This window comes from Syngnathus typhle, linkage group LG7 (genome assembly GCF_033458585.1).
Source record: "Syngnathus typhle isolate RoL2023-S1 ecotype Sweden linkage group LG7, RoL_Styp_1.0, whole genome shotgun sequence".
Classification (NCBI taxonomy): Eukaryota; Metazoa; Chordata; class Actinopteri; order Syngnathiformes; family Syngnathidae; genus Syngnathus; species Syngnathus typhle.
Window position 1 is genome coordinate 7,320,119 of NC_083744.1, and position 20,666 is coordinate 7,340,784.

The 20,666-nt window shown below is 42.3% G+C and overlaps 1 protein-coding gene across 1 annotated transcript; it reads left to right on the forward strand.

Moving 5' to 3' along the window:
* The first annotated feature begins 2,894 nt into the window (after positions 1 to 2,894).
* On the forward strand, positions 2,895 to 20,503 carry grm3 (glutamate receptor, metabotropic 3). The gene is made up of 11 exons (XM_061283292.1): positions 2,895 to 3,206; positions 3,726 to 3,869; positions 8,044 to 8,313; positions 8,549 to 9,140; positions 17,455 to 17,697; positions 17,794 to 17,983; positions 18,332 to 18,641; positions 18,721 to 18,914; positions 19,020 to 19,152; positions 19,923 to 20,103; positions 20,427 to 20,503. The coding sequence occupies exons 1-11, from the start codon at positions 2,895 to 2,897 to the stop codon at positions 20,501 to 20,503; spliced, it is 2,646 nt and encodes an 881-aa protein (XP_061139276.1).
* Positions 20,504 to 20,666: the final 163 nt, after the last annotated feature.

Below are 20,666 nucleotides of genomic sequence, written 5' to 3' on the forward strand. Positions count from 1 at the left end.
ACCTCGACATCTCTTACGTAAAAGTTCAAAACAAAGCATATACTGGAGCTGTTGTTGAGTCTCAATGCTGCATGCATATCATCGCACAAGTCATCTCGCCTCCTGCGGGTTTATGAAGGCGAGAGCGGCTCGATCATACAAATCTCTCTTCAAATGTCTGATTAGCGCCTGGATCCTTTTTAAAATGGTCGTTTAATGTTGTTTGCTCAGCATTTCAGACGTCTGTAGCAAAGAGAGAGAAAGCGCAGAGGAAGAAGAAGAGAGAGATAGCGGCATAGAAATAGTCTGCTTTTAGGTCAACTCCTTAGTTAAAGGAGCCGCAGAGGTGTGTGTCTATGTGTGTGTGTGTGTGCGATTGCGTGTGTGTGTGTGCTTGCTTATGTGGGCGGCTGTTTGTCTTTACGTGAGTGTCATACTACAGAGTAGAGTGGTAAAGAAATGGCAGCCGCCTGAAGAAAAATCTCTGCTGCCTACATCCAAAAGGGAAGCTTTCATCCTCCTACCTGCCCCCACACACACACACACACACGCACAAACAGTCACATTCAAGCTTGCACTTATAGACCCAACCTTTATGATTTTTTGTGATCGTAAAAGAAGACATATTGTACATTTTTATCATAATTGAAAAACTTCCCAGGTGTCTGTGACATGTTATCATCAAAATACCCCAGAGAACAAGCATTATTGTCAATTATTGTTCTGGCAAAGCTGAAATTAACCCATCAAATGTGATTCTTAACTTTTGGCCCCGCCGTCTCTATTGCGTGGCCAACGGCAAATATGGCCTTTGTTAATGGGCGGGGCTTCTTGCTGCACCCCCATTTCTGGGAAAGTGAGTGTGAACCGCAAAAAGACACAATCCTCCATAAATACAGGAAAAACGCAAATGTTCTTTTCCCTCGTGGAGGCAGCACTTCATAATCATTGCTGCCCAATTGCGCTCCAGTTAATGTAACAGATCTGTATTAATGGTGCAAGCAATATTTTACTGTAACCCTTTGATGCTACTGTGGTATATTGATTACAAGAAAGCATAATGATTTGGGATTCATGTAGAAAAAACGAATACCTTACCGCACGCATATCTTGAGGCATTTTAGCGCAAAGTTAAACCCAGTCCCACTGTGCTACCTGCATTACCGCTAATAACGGAACCATTATTACTGGTAAATGACCCGTGCTGTGTGTATGATTCAGATCAAAACTATGATTCAGCTGAATGTTGGTATTTCTCGCAAGTAGGGGGAAGCAGTGTGACCTTTTCCATCGACTGATTGCGACCTTCATGTTTCACTTACACTTGAACGTCATTACAATGCGGGCCAGACCGCCGAGCTGTGCCAGGATCGATGTGATCAGTTTTCTGTGTAACACGTGAAGGTAGATACAATACAGGCAATTCCAGACCCTTATTGCATTGATTCTGACCTTTTATGCAACTCATTGATTCCATTAAAGAAGTTGTTGTCAAGCTTCCCAAGCATGATAAGACCTGCTTTCTGATAATACAAAAGCCGCCCCAAGAAAAACATTTTCTTTAAAGTGAGAGGCCGTAAATGACTTTTTAATTGCTTGTAAACAAAAAATTGGGTCACTGGAGTAACTGCCCACCTATCAAGTGTGAAATTAAATAACCAAGTAAATCTATTGTGAGCTGCCGAGTTCCAAAAAACATGTGGCTATAAGTAAACTGTGGATTGTGATGAATTTGCATAATACTGCACCCACAATATGTTCTGACCGGGGATTTGCCTATAGCCCCGTCTGAAATCTGTGTAGTCCCAGTTGAGTCCCTCCAGCATTTGAGTTGACGTTCTAAAATATATTTATCAATTACTTTCTCGATCCCCCTATGTATTGGTCAAACCCCCAAAGATTTACACATTTCAATGTCATACTGATTACACTGAAACATGACATGTCAGCTAAGCAGAGCTTCAGTGAACAAACCAGCAGACACTCAAATAACTGATTTTTTTGTTTGTTTTTGTTGCGGCAGTGGCGGCTGGTCAAAAGAGGATACGAGGGTTTCCTGGAGGACAAAATATTTTACTTAAAATATTTCAACAGAATCACATTCAGTTTACATATATGTGATGTGTCGAAGTTGTTTCTGTGGTGTTCCGCTCGATTATACCAATTTGTGCTGCTTTTTCTCAAGTTTTAGTATTTAAGGTGAAGGTCGGTTATTACTTTAGTCAACACAGCAGCCAAAACACAGCCTCTGATAACTTTGATTGAGTCGTGAACTTGCTAGTATCAGATGTCCTTGTTGTCACACACACACACACAATCGTTCATACACACATGCACACACTCGCCGGGGGAGAGTGGAAAAGTGTTGCAAGCGAAATCAGATTAGAGCATCTTTTCTGATTTGTGCTATGAGTAGTCTCATGTATCGAGCAGCCATCTAAGCTGTCTGATCCTGATACAATGGATATACACACATACACACACCCACGCACAGCTTGAAGAAGGAAAAGGTTGACCATGTGATCTAAAGGATAGCTGACTGGAGATCAGCAAGACACAATCTTCAAACAATTCCAAATCCGTGTTAGTCATGGCAGCAGATGCATCACTGCCTACTTTCTGATATTAAGATATAAAGTCCATCTTTGAAATGTGTGTGTGTGTGTGTATGTATATATAATATATATATATATATATATATTTCTTTTTAATTTAATAGAAGTATAATTGATCCAGATGACTTGTCTTCTATTTTGCAGGGCTGATGCCCTCATGGTGCATCCCTCAACACGCAATTCTCTGCCTGTCGTCCTCTAGCATTTCATGGACCTCCAAGTGACCCCCACCGTTCCACCCTTAGCCCCTCACCCCTAACCTTCCACCCCCTCACCCAGCCCCACTCCCAACCCCCAATCATGGTGGCCCGTGCTCTTGTGTTGGTGATGATGTGTCGAGGCGTGTTGCTGTCTGTCGGAGACCCGCCGCCGTCCCGTCGGGAGATCCGCATTGAAGGTGACCTGGTGCTGGGCGGCCTGTTCCCTGTGCATGAGAAAGGAGGCGGCATGGAGGAGTGCGGCCGTGTCAACGAGGACCGAGGAATCCAGAGATTGGAGGCCATGCTGTTTGCTATCGACGCCATCAACCGGGATCCTATTCTATTGCCCGGGGTCTCGCTTGGCGTCCATATCCTGGACACGTGCTCCCGAGATACCTACGCACTGGAGCAGGTTGGTCGCACGTGCAATGAAACTCTCTTAAATACTTAATTGGTAGCTAGCCAGTCGCGGGGCACACATAGACAAACAAGCATCCGCACTCACACCTAAGGACCATTTGGAAAGGTCAATGAGCCTACAATGCATGTCTTTGGAATATGGCAGAAAACCGGAGTACCCGGATGAAACCCACGCAGGCACGGGGAGACAATGCAAACTCCACACAGGAAGGCCGGAGCTAGAATTGAACCCTGCATATCTGAAATGTGAGGTGGATGTGCTAACCAGTGCCCTGCCGTGGCGCCCTATTATTATTATTATTATTATTATTATTATTATTATTATTATTATTATTATTATTATTATTATTATTATTATTATTATTATTATTATTATTATTATCAATAATAATATGCTGATTGTTCATTTGGTGTACAAGTACTGTATGAAACGTTCTGCCTTTACAAATCTAATAACGCTCACTATGGACTGATTCCCTAACATGCAGTTTTAATGAGTGCATTCTTGCAGGCGCTGGAGTTTGTGCGCGCGTCTCTCACCAAGGTGGACGACTCAGAGTTCATCTGTCCAGACGGCTCTTACGCTTTGCAGGATGACAACCCACTCGCCATCGCTGGCGTCATCGGCGGTTCCTTCAGCAGCGTCTCCATCCAGGTAACACAGGACGCTGCACACATGGCAGCCAAAACGGAATGTTGTTCAGATGAATGATTTTTTTTTTGCTTACTATGATTTATTTACTGCATTATTTAGTTATGATCACAGTTACTCAGTTATAGTTACTCAATTCATTACTTAATTACAGCGAGTTACATTCACCAACTTGTTTAGATATTTAAAAGCAAAAGCTTAAACGTCACATTAAATGCATCTGTTTGTTGTTAGCTCGAAATTTCACCGCAAGGCTGTGATGGGTGATTTATTTATCTCTCTGCCTGTCATCTTTATAGCCTTCGCTAGGATTGTTTGTCTGCTTGTGTTTGACCAGTTTGACAGCCAATAAATGACAGGAGACTCATTTTCTTCCTTCATGGGGAAAATTGCTTGTTATTGCGTTTGAATGCACGTGGTGTTATTGTTTCAGCGGAATTAATACAATTTCAAGGCTTGCCAAGGTATCTGCTGATAATGGAGTGTTACGGGGAAAACAAAATTCTGAATACAAAACTATAACTACAAGCATTCATTACAAGGAAGAAATAATGACTTTTTTCCTTGTGAAAGCATGCATTCATTCTCATATTCTCACTTCATTTCTAGAAAATTCTCTTCCTTGGAAAGATTACTATTTGTAAAATATTGCTACCATGCACGATTTGTACAATTTTTTCATTTAATGTGATGGCTGAAACTTAGCTTATCATTTTTCCAGATTATTTTATGAAAGGTGTGTATTCTTTTTCCATGTTCATATTTTGGTTTTGTTTTTCCTTAACATTTTTTCTAACCATCTTTATTTAACTTTTGTCATGTTCCGTGGAATCAAAACATTTTCTCAACTCAATCACCTAACTACGACCCCAACTTTATTGATTTTGAAATAATCTATTCTCACAAATCACAAGTTTACTACAACATCACAGCATTTTCTTTGTATTATTTGCTCAACTTAATTCTTATAAAATTATTAAACTTTTCTTCTTAAAGTTGTAGTAGGTACAACTTTATTTTTTCAAAACAAAACAACTTTTTGCTCTTTTGTACTCATAGGTGCCAATTTATTATCCCATCAAGACTTTTTTTTTTACGTGTATTAAGATTTTTTCCTCTTCAAATTTCTCTATTGTACTCATAAAATGTCTTCCCTTAAGGACCTTTATCCTCTTAAAATGTTCACTTGATTCCTTTAATATTATACTGCAAGCCGCTCTATTTTTGCAGAAGCACATTCTGCATTTCCTTAGAGGTTTTGCTTTGATAAACTCGAGAGAAAGAGAACGCGGAGGGCTGATTAAGCATTTGGCACCTGACAGCTGGCTTGTTTGTAGACCTGTTATGTGCATTGTGAAGCATCTCTGCCGGCTATTTGGAGACTCTGTGCTGACCTCAGCCTCCTCCTCCTCCTCTTCCTCTTCTTCTTCCCATCCTACTGCGTCCAGAGGCAGCTGATGAAAACACCCCAGAAGTGTGTGCTGCTAGGAATCCACTCTTTGTTGCGCATCACCCTTCTTGCTCGAGTTAATACGGCTATTGTAATCACGTGTCAGGGATTTGCCAAGAGTACACCAACATTAGGAACACTACAAAGAATATTTTATTAGAAAAAAAAATCCAAAACAAAAAATCTAATCAGAAAAAATGATAAATCATTAGGATGAAAATATTGGATGAAACATAAAAATTATATATATAACATCTTACCCAAAAATATTTGATGACAAAAAAAGTATAGTATGAAATAATAGGTAATAATAGATTAAATATCAAATATAAAAATAAATATTAGCTGCAGCTTTTCCTGTTTTGGGGCAATCGATCATCTTGTTTCTCGAGTCGGTGTGACTCCTCACATGTATTTCTCATTGAAGTGTTTACATTTTACCAATAATCACAGAGTTGGTATTCTTCCTAATGCACGCGAGTGTGGATGTGACTTGAATTTCAAACGGTCTCCACACTGCACCAATTTTTATTGAATGTTATTTTTGCGTATCAGCAGCACATTCCAATAGTATCCCGGCAGGCTCCTCAAGTCTGCTGCTTGTCCTGCTTGTTCAGGGGGCAACTAATGGAGCGATGTGCCTCTGACCTTCCGTGACATTTAAATCAACGCCCAGTTTGAAAGCTTAAAACCTGCCCACGCCGTCATAAGCAGCCATCAATATGTGTCTGACTCTGTGCGTGGGAGCGGGCGGGTGGTTCATATCACCATTTTACTGAACAAAATAATCATGAGAATGCCAAAATATAAAAATGATATTCCGGGATTTGCTACTGGGAAATGGGTGTGGCACGATTTTTTCTTTTGACGACTTACTCATATTCTTTTATTTTTGCCTTTTACCTTATTCTTTATCTCCTGCAAAGAATAGGTAATGTAACTTAGTGAGAATTGCTATTTACTGAGAAAACAGATGACAAAGGTTTTTGCTTTGCGGCTTGTTTTGAATTGCAAGCGTTGTCACTAAATTCATTGATTTCCCAATGCATTGTTGTCCTATGTATATTTATAAATATATACTGTAAAATTTTGGCAATAGTATTGACAAAAATTCAAGACAAAGAAATTAAAAAATAAATACATAAATACCAAATATTATGCACCATGATTAAAATCTATAATATATTTATAAAGTTTTGGAGGTAGTATTGACAAAAATTCAAGACAGAAAAGTTAAAAATAAATACATAAATACCAAATATTATGTACCATGATTACAATGAGCAAAAATATTACTACATCACAATATTGCAATTTTGGATTTCTTTTTTTTGTCCAGAACTGTGTCGCACTATTGCATCCATTTTCCCTATTCCTTTTATCGTCTACTTAGGCAGCAGACACATTTTCTTCTCATTTTGTTCTTCGTCCGTTGCTTCTTTTTTCATTGTGCCGGATCACAGCAGATGGGAGAATCCATCAAAGAATGGTTGTGTGTTTATTTGCCTCATTATATGCATGTTTGATTGTGCTGTTTACATGTCTTTGAGGGCATCTGTTCGTATGTGTGTGTGTGTGTGCGTGTGTGGTTATGATGTTTCCACTGCCTTAGATGCTCATATGATGCATGAGTCAGTCCTGCATGAACTTTTAGTGCGAGTGATCATTAACAATTCAAATTAGCTACTCGATGCATTTCAATTAGCTCAGTAACCCTTCTGTTAACTATGAGGTTCGCCCAGCAGCTCACGGGTCGCACTGCACCACACCACAGTGAACACAGTGAGAGATGACCAGAATATCATCATTCATAACTAGCGTGAAGTGATAGGTTGAATTAAAGAAAGCGAAACGTACAAGACAACCACATGACTGTTACATACTGTGTACATACAGTACATACAGTAGGTGTGTGTGTGCGTGCGTGTGTCATTCGTCGCTCTTTATTGGTATCTTCACCAAATCCCATTATTCACAATTGCCGTCAGCAGCAACCTTCCAAATATATTGACATTTTATCTTTGAAAGGGGGGGGGGAGAAATGAATTAATTAAATAATCTTTTTTATGGGTTTTACACTCCAAGCTTCTTTTTTTCTTTTTGATGAAGGCCCAGCAGTCATTTTTGATCAAACTTTCATTAACGCGCTTAATTAAAAACGCACACATACACAGGCCAATTCAAAGCAGTGAGAAGAGGAATGCAGAGTGTGTGCTTGTATGTGTCCATGACACTGAATAATTCCACATTTGATGTATTTTGACATTAGCGAAACACATCAATTAGCTCCTCTGTATACCCTTTTTTACTTGCCATCGAACTAGAAAGATTCCTTATAAACAGGCATTGGGGGATTTTCTGGTGACTGTTGTGCAGCAAAGGGGTTGTTTTCCATGTTTTGGAGGGTTTTTTTCTTTTGTTCTCACTGGACTGTATTAGAGATCTGTGAAGGGAGTGGAAGGTACACTAGTTTTATTTAGCTCAACTTCTTTATTGTGTGGACTTGCCAAGGGCCTCTGTTTGGACATTCATAAAGTGAAATCAACATTGTCAAACATCCAGGGTGATTTATCCGCTTTTTTTTCATCGCTTCACAAAACAATTTTTATGACCAAAATAATCCAATGGCTGAAATGAGACTCTTGACACAGAACATCAGTTCAGCATAACATTGATATCACCTATGACACAAAGACCTCAAGATTTTGTCAACTATCCTTTATCCAGGTTGCCAACCTTCTCAGGCTCTTCCAGATCCCCCAAATAAGCTACGCGTCCACCAGCGCCAAGCTCAGCGACAAAACCCGATACGACTACTTTGCCCGCACCGTGCCACCCGACTTCTACCAGGCCAAGGCCATGGCGGAGATCCTGCGCTTTTTCAATTGGACCTACGTCTCCACGGTGGCGTCGGAGGGTGACTATGGCGAAACGGGCATTGAAGCCTTTGAGCAGGAGGCCCGCATGAGGAATATCTGCATTGCCACGTCGGAGAAAGTAAGATATGATATGATTAGGATACAAATCATATCACAAGTCATTAATGTGCATTGTTGTATATTTCCCTGATACCAATAACCATAATCAGATAGCTTGTATCATTATTTCAGTGTTGATCTGTTCTAAACGAAGAAAAAGAAACAAAACATTTTAACAATTAGCTTGACCCGGTGTGTTTACTCTGTATTGGTGGACTTTTATTCATTCACCAGCTTGGATCCGTATACTGCAGGTGGGACGTTCCAACGCCAAGAAGTCATACGAAGCCGTAATCCGCCAGCTCCTCCAGAAGCCCAACGCCCGTGTGGCCGTCCTGTTCCTGCGTAGTGACGATGCCCGAGAATTGCTGGCCGCTGCCGCCGGGCTCAACGCCTCCTTCATCTGGGTGGCCAGCGATGGCTGGGGGGCGCAGGAAAGCATCGTTAAGGGCAATGAGGTGACCGCCGAAGGAGCCATCACATTGGAGCTATCCGCCAACCACGTGCCAGAGTTCAACCGCTACTTCCTCAGTCTGAACCCCTATAAAAACCTCCGCAACCCCTGGTTCAAGGAATTCTGGGAGCAGCGCTTCCAGTGCTCACTGGGCAACGGTGGAGGGGAAGCGCCTCTGAGCCCCTGCGACAAGGACCTATCCATGGACAAGGTCAACTTTGAGCCTGAGTCCAAGATCATGTTTGTGGTAAACGCGGTGTATGCCATGGCCTACGCCCTGAACAATATGCAGCGCAGCCTCTGCTTCAACACCAGCACGCTGTGCGACAACATGAAGGCCTTGGATGGCCGCAGACTCTACCGAGACTTCATCTTGAACGTCAGCTTCACAGGTAAGATTGCGTGGAAACTATTACTACTATTGAAAAACCGTCAAAGCCAGGGGCACTCCTGCGACATGGATGAATGAATAGACGGACGGACGGACAGATGTGCGGGCGGGCAGGCGGACGGATATGGATGAATGGATAGAAATCCATAGATATAAATGGATGGTTAGATGGAAAGTTATGTCCTTTGTTTTCTACATTCTAACATGAACATGAAACTAAACATGAACTTGTCAACATGCTAATGCTAATACAGCACATAGGAACATGGAGAGTGGCCGAGCGAAGGGTAGAGACAATAAGGAAATTGGGAAATGACACACATGCACAGACATGTCACAGACACACTCTGAGAGAGTCGCTCACAGGTTCGGAGGTGGAATTTGGATTGTAAGACGAGGCAAAACATTCTTGCGAGAGTCGCTCACGGAAATCGAATTTGGTTCGTAAGAAGAGGCAAAAAAATCTTGAAGCTCCAGTTCGTAGTATAGACGTTCGGAAGTAGAGGTTTTACGATAATTATCAGCGAGGTATTTTTTAACCTTTAATACTCCGGTACATTTCATCGTTCAGAGTCTGTGCTTCTTACTTACTGTAAGTCAAGGAGTTGAATCAGTACTCAGACTTTTACTTTTTACTTCCCTATCCGAACTTCTTCAGTGCAGACTGTAATTATATTTGCCAACTCTGATGTAATAACGCAAAAAGGCAAGAAAACCAAATGTTGTGTAGCCGTTATCCTTCTCAGCCTCATATCCAAGTCCTGAGACCAATCGGCTTAATTTCCATGTATTGTTAGGCAGCAGACAGTTGTTGACAACTATTACCGGCGACACGCCACTACAAAGTTGCTTTGAGGAATGAGAGTGGTGGCTAATCCGCAAGGTATATTATTCCCCTTTTGCACTAATGAGATTGGTTGTGCGTTATAGTGGACTGCCTGCCGCTGCATCTGCCACTGTCAGCGGAGAAGCCGGAGAGGGGTGGTGGTGCGGTATTGTGTTGACTGACAGATAGTGCTACAGAGGGAGTGGTATAAATAAACTGCAGCATCTCAGGGACTGACACAGGTACAGAGGTGCTTCTTTCCTGCACTGAGACATCAAAACAGCGCTAACAGGAGAACGAGGTAGCTTTTCTAACTCCAAAGCAGTCTGTTACACTCCCTTGTGCTGGGGAAGGACTCAAGTATTTATTGTCTTACACCATTCCTTTTGATTTAAAAACATCTAATACGTGTCCTTTCAAGTACTACTAGCATTTATTATTTCTAATGCTTCATATATTTTGGAGATAGCGTCATAACTATCCAGATACCAGCTGGTGCATGTTTTTGCAGAAACCATTGCAAATGTGGCGGAAACACTGACAGGTCTTGGGATTCTATTTATTTATTTATTTATTTATTTATTTATTTATTTATTTATTTATTTATTTATTTATTTATTTATTTATTTATTTATTTGTTTGTTTGTTTGTTTATTTATTTATTTATTTATTTATTTATTTATTTATTTATTTATTTATTTATTTATTTATTTATTTATTTATTTATTTATTTATTTATTACATTGGATTGGAAACTGTTGCCACTGAAAAACCATCCATCCATTCATTTTCTGAACCGCTTAGTCCCCATGGGGGTCGCGGGCGTGCTGGAGCCTATCCCAGCCGTCATCGGGCAGTAGGCGGGGGACACCCTGAACCGGTTGCCAGCCAATCGCAGGGCACACAGAGACAAACAACCATTTGCACTCGCACTCACACCTAGGGACAATCTGGAGTCTTCAATCGGCCTACCAAGCATGTTTATGGGATGTGGGAAGAAACCGGAGTGCCCGGAGAAAACCCACGCGGGCCCGGGGAGAACATGCAAACTCCACACAGGGAGGGCCGGAGGTGGAATCGAACCCGCACCCTCCTGTGAGGCGGACGTGCTACCCAGTGCGACACCGAGCCGCCCCTGAAAAATCATGTTTATTTTATTTTCTGTCTATCTCGATCTTATTTGTTGTCTATTTTCTTTTTTTAAGTACTCTGGTAAATCCAAAATCTATGTTAATAGAATTTTATCAGGAAACACCTAAAACATTCATAAACTTGCCCAAAGTCAGATGGCACAAGTTCCACCTTATCCGCAACCCTAATGAGGCCACGCAATGGCTGGATGAACACAGTAGATCATTGTTTAAATGCTACTTTTTTATTGCTGTTCACACACGTGTCAACAGAAGTAGTAAAAGTGTTGAGAGAAGGGCAAGCTATCCAAGCTGCCGCGGACAAAACAGTCCTCGAGTGTGTGTTGCTTTCAGCGCACTGCTGTTGCTGCTGTTGTTGTTGATGTTGTTGCTGCTGCTGCTGCTGTTGTTGTGGTTTTTGTTGTTGCAGCTGTTTCTGTGTTGTTGTCAACCCCATTGAGAATGTCAACTTTTTGGAGGAACGCCCAACACCTCGTGAAGGTGGTTCTCATAGTCGGGTTGCTACTGCTGTGTGTTCACATTCTGTTCATCTCGCTGGTTGCTATGGTAATCAAGCAGACACTGTTGACGATTGCAGACACACACACAAATAGTGATGATGCATAGGAGACATAGTTTGTTTTCCTGTCTTTGTGGGGGCTAAACAGAATGCCAAGTCAGTCAGAGTCATATCCTCTATTTCGTATTTCCGCCGATAGCTATTTTAGCCATCTTTGTCTTATCTTCAAAGAGGTCCAAGTACAGAACAATTGTTTAAGCTGTTTCAGTCTTCCGATCATTGTAAGGACAAACGATAACGATACATATGTGTTTTAGCCTTTCTTTTTGTCATGTATTCATTGCGATATGAGTGGTATTTCAGTCACATTCTTATTCTTATGTTAATTAATTGAGCTGCATGCCAATTAAGTTATGAGAAAAGTGATTCATGTACTGTGTCTGAGACCTGTCTGAGTTTTTATTCACCTAAAGCATGGGTCTCAAAGCCGCGTCCCGGGGGCCAATTGCAGCCCGTGGTACGACAGTTTGCGGACTTAAACATGGCTGTATTGTTCTTGAGAGACGAGGTTCGAGGAGGAGCTGTGCTTTAAGACACACACGCATTACATGGTGTAACACTGCTTTTATTCACCCCAAATGTTTTAGTTATACATGTCTGGAAAATGTAGGAGGACTAGTTAGTGGTTAGCGCGTGCGTGGGTGCATGACACCTGGGCCATAATGAGAGGCAAAGAGTTTACTGCGACGTTAAGATGCTCGAGAAAAACCTTTCTCATCTCCTCCTTCTCCATCACTGTCGCTGTCTCTCTCATCCGTCCCTCGCCATCTTTTTCCTCAGACTCCCTTCTCCTCCTCCTCTTTCGCACCTAGAAAGTGTTCTCTCGCCACATTCAAAAACAGCACATCCCACTCAGACTTCACAAGGTTGCTCTCCTGCCTTCGCCATTTCTCTGTGTCAGTCTGTCGCCTACTTCATCCCGCTCTCCATTTGTCCTTCAAGTATTTCTCAATCGAACGCCGGCACCTCTATTGCCATTCTCTTTCACCCACTGCCTTTCTTTATCCTTACCTCTCAGCTCCCCCTCACCCACGCTTTTGCATCTCCTCTTACAGTCTTCCTTTTGTCTTTTGTATCTCGGTTACCTTCCTAATACACCTTTCTGCCTATGCATCGCTCTGCTGAGTCTTCCCGCCCTTGTGTGCTGGCACTGCTGCTACCCCCCCCCTCCCCCCGGGGATAAATTCTGCGAGGAGAATAAATATAGTGACTGTGTGTTTCTGTGTGTGCACATTTGTGACATAGGAGTGCATCTCCATGTCCAGATCTGTAAGTGTGCTCCTTTTATGTGCCATGCACTGGCCACAGGTGTACTAAGTTCAGCAACTCTCTGGGGTGAATATAAAAGGAGGGTTTTGTCCATGAAATGCCATTCATAGCATCTGCAGTGCATTGATTGATTTTTATGTTCTATATGTGTCTATACATATAAATTAGAGGGGTTTTTTTTTTACCAGTGGTACACACAGTATTTTCAAAATCACCTGTATATAGTATTAAAATACAGGGTATAGACAGTTTTCTTTTTATAAAATTAATTACAGATACATTTAGTTCCATTATTTTTGAAAATAGATTTGGATTAAGTTAATATGTAGGAAGAATTGTGTGTATCCAAATAATTAGCAAAACAAGGTTTGGATTTTGCCTCCCTTTGACAAGATTTAAATATGTATTCATTTTGCTGGCGGGAGCAGTTATGACAATTACAGTTAGACTTCGAAATGATTTGAAAGGTGAGTATCAAGTCAAACGCAGTCATGTTCTTTAGTCTAGCTTGTTTAGGTCTAGCATCTCGGATGTAAACAAGTATTTATTGTGCTGGCCACTCTGAGAAGGAGCTGTGCACTAAGACGTGAAAGTTGTTTGTGTCAACTCTACCAGGGTTTCTATTCAATTCATGGATTCATTTTGCTAGCAAGCTTGGTATAATCACTTATTTTGTTTTACCATATTGCAATTCTACTGCAAATGGAATGAGTAGTTCACTATGAGGTATTCTAGTAATGTATTGTAATGTTGTCTATCCTCTCGCCTAATTACAATTTCAAATTTGCATCACACAAAAAAAGTGGAGTCAAACCGGCCACCTTAATCTCCTCACTTTTAGATGACTTTTTCCAGCCAGCAAGCTCCTTTGTCGTCGTCTCTCTTTATCTCGTGTTCTCTTTCGCTGCCCTCCTTTAATACCCACAATCCCCCTTGGGCAAGACTTAGCCCGACATGCTCGAGAACATAATTAATTACTCATTCGGAATGGAAAAGCCTCTTTTCACCATACCACTAATCTGGAATAATAAGCACTTTCTCATTTTGGATACTTGCTGTAGGACATTGTTCTCGCTCTCATGGTACTTGTTTTTTTTTACCATTTCGTCATCCTACATTATCCCTGCATGCACAGATATCACTATCACACCTCTGACCTTCATTTTTTTTTAGCCCGTTCTTTTATACCCAGCGGCTTTTCTTTTGAATTAAAGCGTGTTGTTCCCTTGTTACCTGCACACTAGAGAGCGCATGAAAGCTCGGATACACCTTTGAATCCTTACTGAGTTTTACATTGTTTGATTAGTTTTCTCTTAATGGAAGTAAGGACTATCACAGTAAAAAGTTACACAGCTTTGAGCGGCAAGGAGAACGATTAGTCATTGGGGGTAATACTGCTGTTGTTTGATTGTTAGCCGTCTAAACTTGTCCAACTTCCAACATGTTAGCATTTCTCAAGCTGCAATTCATCCCTAATCTTGATCTTCTACACACAATACCACCATCCACAATCTGTTGGTCACCATCATGGTTTACAAGCCTGAATTTCACAGACAAGCTTAGCGAGGCTGTCTTCCACTCCTATTCATTGAAATTTGCCAGTGGCATTAAGTTAAAAATAGAAAAATCACACTTGGTATAAAAACATACAATCATGCCAAAATAGAATAAACTGTGTTTTTAATTTCTACCCCTTTTTTTAATCTGTAGCATTTTTTGCCAATTAGGCTGCTTTTTCCTCTCTTTCAGCAGCTACTCCATCTTTTCATGGACAGAGGTCTGCAGCTAATAAATTATTTGATCACTGTTGGCTAGTGTTACAGCCTTTATCAATTCCTTCTGCTTCAGTGTATAATAAATCGTTGAAGTACTATGCTCTTACTGCTTTGCCAATACAAGCTGTTGAAAGACTACTCATTCATCTTTTCCATTGTGATTTATTGAAGAATGATGGCCGTAAATGCATCAGTATTTTATTACACAATAATTAGCCCCTTATTGAAGCATACAGTGCACCCTCACACAGTTGCAGTTCAGCAGTCATAAATGTGCCTTTTTGATTTAACAGTCATGTCCAGGAGAAAAAATATTGTTTTATTATTTGGGGGGGGAGGACCTTAATCTTGTCACGCCATAACTAATACAAAAAGTGCTTTGCTGACATCTTGCGTTATCTATAGTCAATAGCAAGCCTTTTTACATGGGTGTCAATTATTTGCATATTTTCCCTGCATGGGTTGGTTGCTGTACTTAGAAGCTAAGCCCTAATGTGGGCTGAAATTTAAAGCTGCTGAACATGATATTAGCTTGTCACTGTGATGTAGATTCAGGGTTAGCATGAATGTCAGCATTTGGCATCAGGCCATAGCCCGAAGCGCCGCTGCCCACTGTGACGAGTGGTCACATTGAACTCAGCTTGACATTCGTCACTCTCGAGGTTTTTTGTTAGCCCTCTCACAAGCTGTGCAAAAAAGGGACTCAAGCAAGGTCATTGGTGTAAGTTTTGGCTGATGCCCTTTGAAATGGGGCATCTCTAGTTTTCGTTGTACACACATCGCTAATCACGGTTCAGCATAGATTTTAATAAGGCACTGCCGTTATGATAATCAGTGGCCAACTGTTGTGCTGGTGTGTATAAATGTCCAATAAGAGGCCCAGCTTGTCTTATTGCTTTAGTGTTATTAACAGACTTTATTATCTGCCAACTTGGCAGTATAATGGATTCATATCTCCCTCTCCTCGTCTGCAGATATTATCAAGGCTTATTTAAATCATTTTCATTTAGCTGTCACCCCAACATTTATCGCCTCCCCCCCAAACTCCGAAATAGACTTGACAAGAAGAATTTCCTGTGACGGTAACGTAAGAGTTACGTTGTCTCTGTGATTTATGGATTTCATAAAAGTACCAAGTCTCGCCACCATTGGAGAAGCTTGTCAACGCCAGTTGAGATTTCAATTTAAATGCCACTCACAGCCCAGTCCCAGCTAGCCTGAGCCACTTAACACCCAAGCTGGAGCCAGCGGTCTGCCTTTTTTTCCTTTTACCAAATATCTCACTAATTATAGGACGTGGTTTTTATAATGCTTTCATTTTTTTTATAATGTAGCCAGCTTGAGCTCTTCGCAACGTAAAACCTCAGTGCTCTGCGCCTCTAAGCCGGTGACTGTGGAGGTGTGGATTCGGGCCCTGATAATCCTAGTTCAAAACCCTAGTTTGAAACCCTAACCTGAGTTTTAAACCCTAGTTTGAAACCCTAACTCTAGTTTAAAACCCTAGTTCGAAACCCTAACCCGAGTTTTAAAACCTAGTTTGAAACCCTAACTCTAGTTTAAAAACCTGGTTCGAAACCCTAACCTGAGGTGAAAACCCTAGTTTGAAACTCTAACCTGAGGTTAAAACCCTAGTTTGAAACCCTAACCCTAGTTTGAAACCCTAACCTGAGTTTTTAACCCTAGTTTGAAACCCTAACTCTAGTTTAAAACCCTAGTTTGGGTCCTTGAATGGGTCATAAATGGTCCAGTTACTTGTGCATCTAAGGGTTCAAGGGTTACTATTTAGCCCTCATCCATTGATATGGATGCTCTGCTGTGTCATCTGACATCATTTGTGTTAAATCGGTGGGTTGTTCCGGTGTCACGTTCGACATTACCTTGTCACCGTCCGGCAAATCTTAGGTTCTGCTTTTCCTGGCGGGCTTCTGTATTACCATTCCTGCTCGCCGCCAGTGTTCCAATCTAGCCCTATGTCCTCGGGGTCCACGCTAATCCTCTCCTAACAACTTGTGTACAAACCAATTTGGCGCTTTTCCTCAGCGTAGCGCCCTCACAGAGGAGCCCCCGAAGCCAATTCCATCAGCGAGTGGGCAGCAAGAGCGATGCCCAGGGATCTCACGCTCTGCCTCCACGCCTCCATGATTTTACGGGCCCTTTGTTAATGACGCATTTCGGTGTGAGGTGTTGTCAGATCTCATTGCAGAGCTGTGATTTTTGTGCCGATGTTGCCTCGGGGACAGATTGGAGGCCATTGATAGAGGCAGACATGGCCAAGCATAGCAGGCATTTATAGCCTCTTTGCAAATACTTGATGAAAACGTCTCAAGGTGAATTTTTCAGCCTCATCGACCACAGACGCAATTTTATTATGAGGGCCCGAGCACCAGGCCTTACCTGGTGGTTAGGATGAGAGATTCAACTCTCTCCCTCCTTGATTGTCATTTATGGCATTTCGGCTTCCTCTGTCCTCACTCTTCTGTTTACATGCTAGCATCTTCCAACAAAAATTCACCAAACAAACAAACCCCCAATCTGATTTAAGTATCCCAGACAGCTTGGTGATGCTAAATTGTAATCTTTTTTGGCCCATGCCACCTAATGTGGGCGGTGTATGCCGTTTTATGGTTATATTGAGGATTCAAAAAGATTCGAGAGCTCGTTCATCACTGCTCGCTGCTTTAATCATCTTGTGGCATTAGTGTAATTGTCCACTCATCACTTCATTTCTTCTTCAGCCCCGTTCTCCCCCGCCGGCAGCGAGACGGCCGTCAAATTCGACTCCCAGGGTGACGGCGTGGGCCGCTACAACATCTTCAGCTACCAGCGCTCAGGCGAGCGCTTCGCTTACGTGCCGGTCGGCGAATGGGCCGAGAGTCTGAGTCTTAATGGCGCTCTGATTCAGTGGCCCAAGGAGGCGGCACCCAGCTCGCAGTGCAGTGACCCTTGTGAGCGCAATGAGATGAAGAAAATGCAGGCAGGTGGGATAGCCGTTGCTTACATTTTTACCAACCCTTATCAGTCGGGGAGCAAAAGAAATCCCATCACCGTTATTTTTTTTGCTGTGTGCCTCTCAGGCGAGTACTGCTGCTGGATCTGCACCGCATGCGAGCCTCATGAATACTTGGCCGACGAGTTCACATGCTCGCCCTGCGCTCCGGGTCAGTGGCCCACCGACGACCTGACATCCTGCTACGAGCTCCCTGAGGATTACATCATGTGGGAAGACGCGTGGGCCATCGGGCCTATTACCATCGCCTGTGTGGGGTGAGTCGTGAAGCATCATGTCTGTGCTCCAAGAAATGATTGCAATGCTAATTTGGGTTTTGATGTAGGTATACTAGTTTGTATATAGAAGTCGGAACAAAACTACTCTAATGCAGCACTAAAGTCATGACTCCAGTTAATACAACGATATCCTGACTTGTCCCAACACATTTTTGCCGTTATGAGTCATCACTTGGTTATATCAGGCAGCCTAGAAGAATAAAACATTCGCCCTCCAAAAAGCGTGTGTCCCCTGTCTCCTGTGTGCTCTGTACATCTTTCAATTGCATCCACAAACTCTAGCTGATATTGATGCATGATATGCTAACTCTAAATCTGCCCCTTCAGCTTCATGTGCACGGGCTTGGTGCTGTGGGTGTTGGTCCGCCACAACGACACACCGCTGGTGAAGGCGTCAGGCCGCGAGCTGTGCTACATTCTCCTCCTGGGCGTCTTCATGTCGTACACCATGACCTTTCTTTTCTTGGCCAAGCCGTCTCCGGCCATCTGCGCTCTGCGCCGCCTCGGCCTGGGCACATCCTTCGCCGTCTGCTATGCGGCGCTGCTCACCAAGACCAACCGCATCGCCAGGATCTTCGGCGGTGTCAAGGACGGAGCGGGCGCGGCCAGGCCACGCTTCATCAGCCCGTCTTCTCAGGTCAGCAAAGGCCAAAATGTCCAAAACAACATCAGGTACGCAGTTCAACGAGATCCTAACCTCTCACCTTGCATCACAGGTCTTCATTTGCTTGAGCCTGATTTCGGTGCAGTTAGTGATGGTGTCCGTGTGGCTGTTGCTGGAAGTTCCAGGCACGCGACGCTTCACGTTACCCGAGCGCCGGCAGACGGTCATCCTCAAGTGCAATGTGCGCGACGCCAGCATGCTGCTGTCGCTCAGCTACGACGTACTCCTGGTCATCCTGTGTACTGTGTAAGTTTCGTCCTCCCTGTTGGTGTTCATTTGTCTTTAACAGCAGCATTTGCACTTGGTTATTTGTCACCGCTGCATAGTTTCTGATGATTGTCTCTTATGTAGATATGCCTTCAAGACCAGGAAGTGCCCCGAGAACTTCAACGAGGCCAAATTTATTGGCTTCACCATGTACACTACCTGCATCATCTGGCTGGCCTTTCTGCCCATCTTCTATGTCACATCCAGTGACTACAGAGTACTTACTACCGTTCACCAGACGCAAACATACCATTGATATTTCTCCTGCTCTAAAAATGTAGACCAATGGAATAATTCTGAGTGGTGACTAATCTTGTTTAAAAAATAATATGGAGAGGCTAAGTCTCTGTATTGTAATGCTTTTATGTGGACGAGTAGAGCCACAGTCAACAGGGATGTAACGATTCGTCAAAAATGGATTTAAAATTCATTTAAATTGCTTAGAATAGGCACGTTTGTAAAAAAAAATTTTTTTTAAAAAAGAATCGATTCGCAACGTCATGTCAAATATTCAAATAAAAACGTTTTTTGGTTGTAAAATGACTCATTTAAGATTTGAATTGATATCGGGAACTGAAAATTGAATCGATGTTTGAGTGAATTGTATCCCTAACAGTCACTGATACACTTTCAGTCGCTTATTGAATGATACGAAGAGTGAAACACTGTTTTTTTAGCGTAATGATCATTCAAGAGCATTTTCAGAAAACGAAAAGAAAAAAAATCCAAAAACAGGAGTCCAATTGCCTCAATTCAACGTTTGTGAATTCCCAAAGTATGACATGCATTATCACAAAACTATAAGGAAACATTATTTCTAGCAAACTAAAAAAGTTATGGTTAAGCAAACTGTAAAAGTTAACTGTTAAAGTTAGTCAGCCACCCAAAACAGACACAAAAAAAATCAGTCAACTCATAACTGGAGAACATCATTAGTTGTGTCAATTTGCTAAAGATTTGTTGACTTTATGATGGGTGTGCTTCCAGGTCCAGACGACCACCATGTGCATCTCGGTGAGCCTCAGCGGTTTTGTGGTGCTCGGCTGCATGTTTGCCCCCAAGGTTCACATCATCATGTTCCAGCCCCAGAAGAACGTTACCAGTCACAGGCTTAACCTCAACCGCTTCAGTGTTAGCGGGGCAGCCGCCGCATCCTACGCCTCTCACGGCAAGTGTCAAATTCGAGGCTCGGGGGCCACAGCTGGCCCACTGCCTCCTTTTTTTGTCGCCAAATAAAGTGTTCCCGGTTCATGTTTCTTGCCAGATGGGTTGTTCCTTTTATTCTCATCAAAATATTAAAGTCATTAAAGTCAAAAGCAGTAAATCACTATAAAGGTATATTGTTCAGAGTTTAGACATTTTTCCAGCTAAACGAATTCATTTCTCCCAATCAAACCATTCATATTAATTTGTCCACGGTCCCTTAAAAGGCTTTTTATACATAAATAACAAATGTGATTTTTGTCAATTTTTTTTTTTTTTTTTTTGCAGTTTCCGTCAGCGCCCATTACGTCCCAACCGTGTGCAACGGCAGAGAGATTGTCGATTCTACTACTTCATCTCTGTGACCATGTAACCCACCTGACCCTGACCCGACTGTTAGCCCCGCCCACTCAGGCCCTATGAGCCAATGAGGTTTTATTGGCGTACTTAGTGTTGCAGCCTCCGTAACTCTCCGGTCCGAGCATTGTAGAAAGTGTGTATCTGTAATTAAATTATTTTCTAAAAGGC

Bases quoted from the DNA above. Each gene is read 5' to 3' on its own strand.
- grm3 (XM_061283292.1), top strand. From the start codon at position 2,895: ATGGTGGCCCGTGCTCTTGTGTTGGTGATGATGTGTCGAGGCGTGTTG. The intron at 17,698-17,793 runs GTGGGATAGCCG...TGTGCCTCTCAG, and splicing joins GATGAAGAAAATGCAGGCAG to GCGAGTACTGCTGCTGGATC. The intron at 20,104-20,426 runs GCAAGTGTCAAA...TTTTTTTTGCAG, and splicing joins CGCATCCTACGCCTCTCACG to TTTCCGTCAGCGCCCATTAC.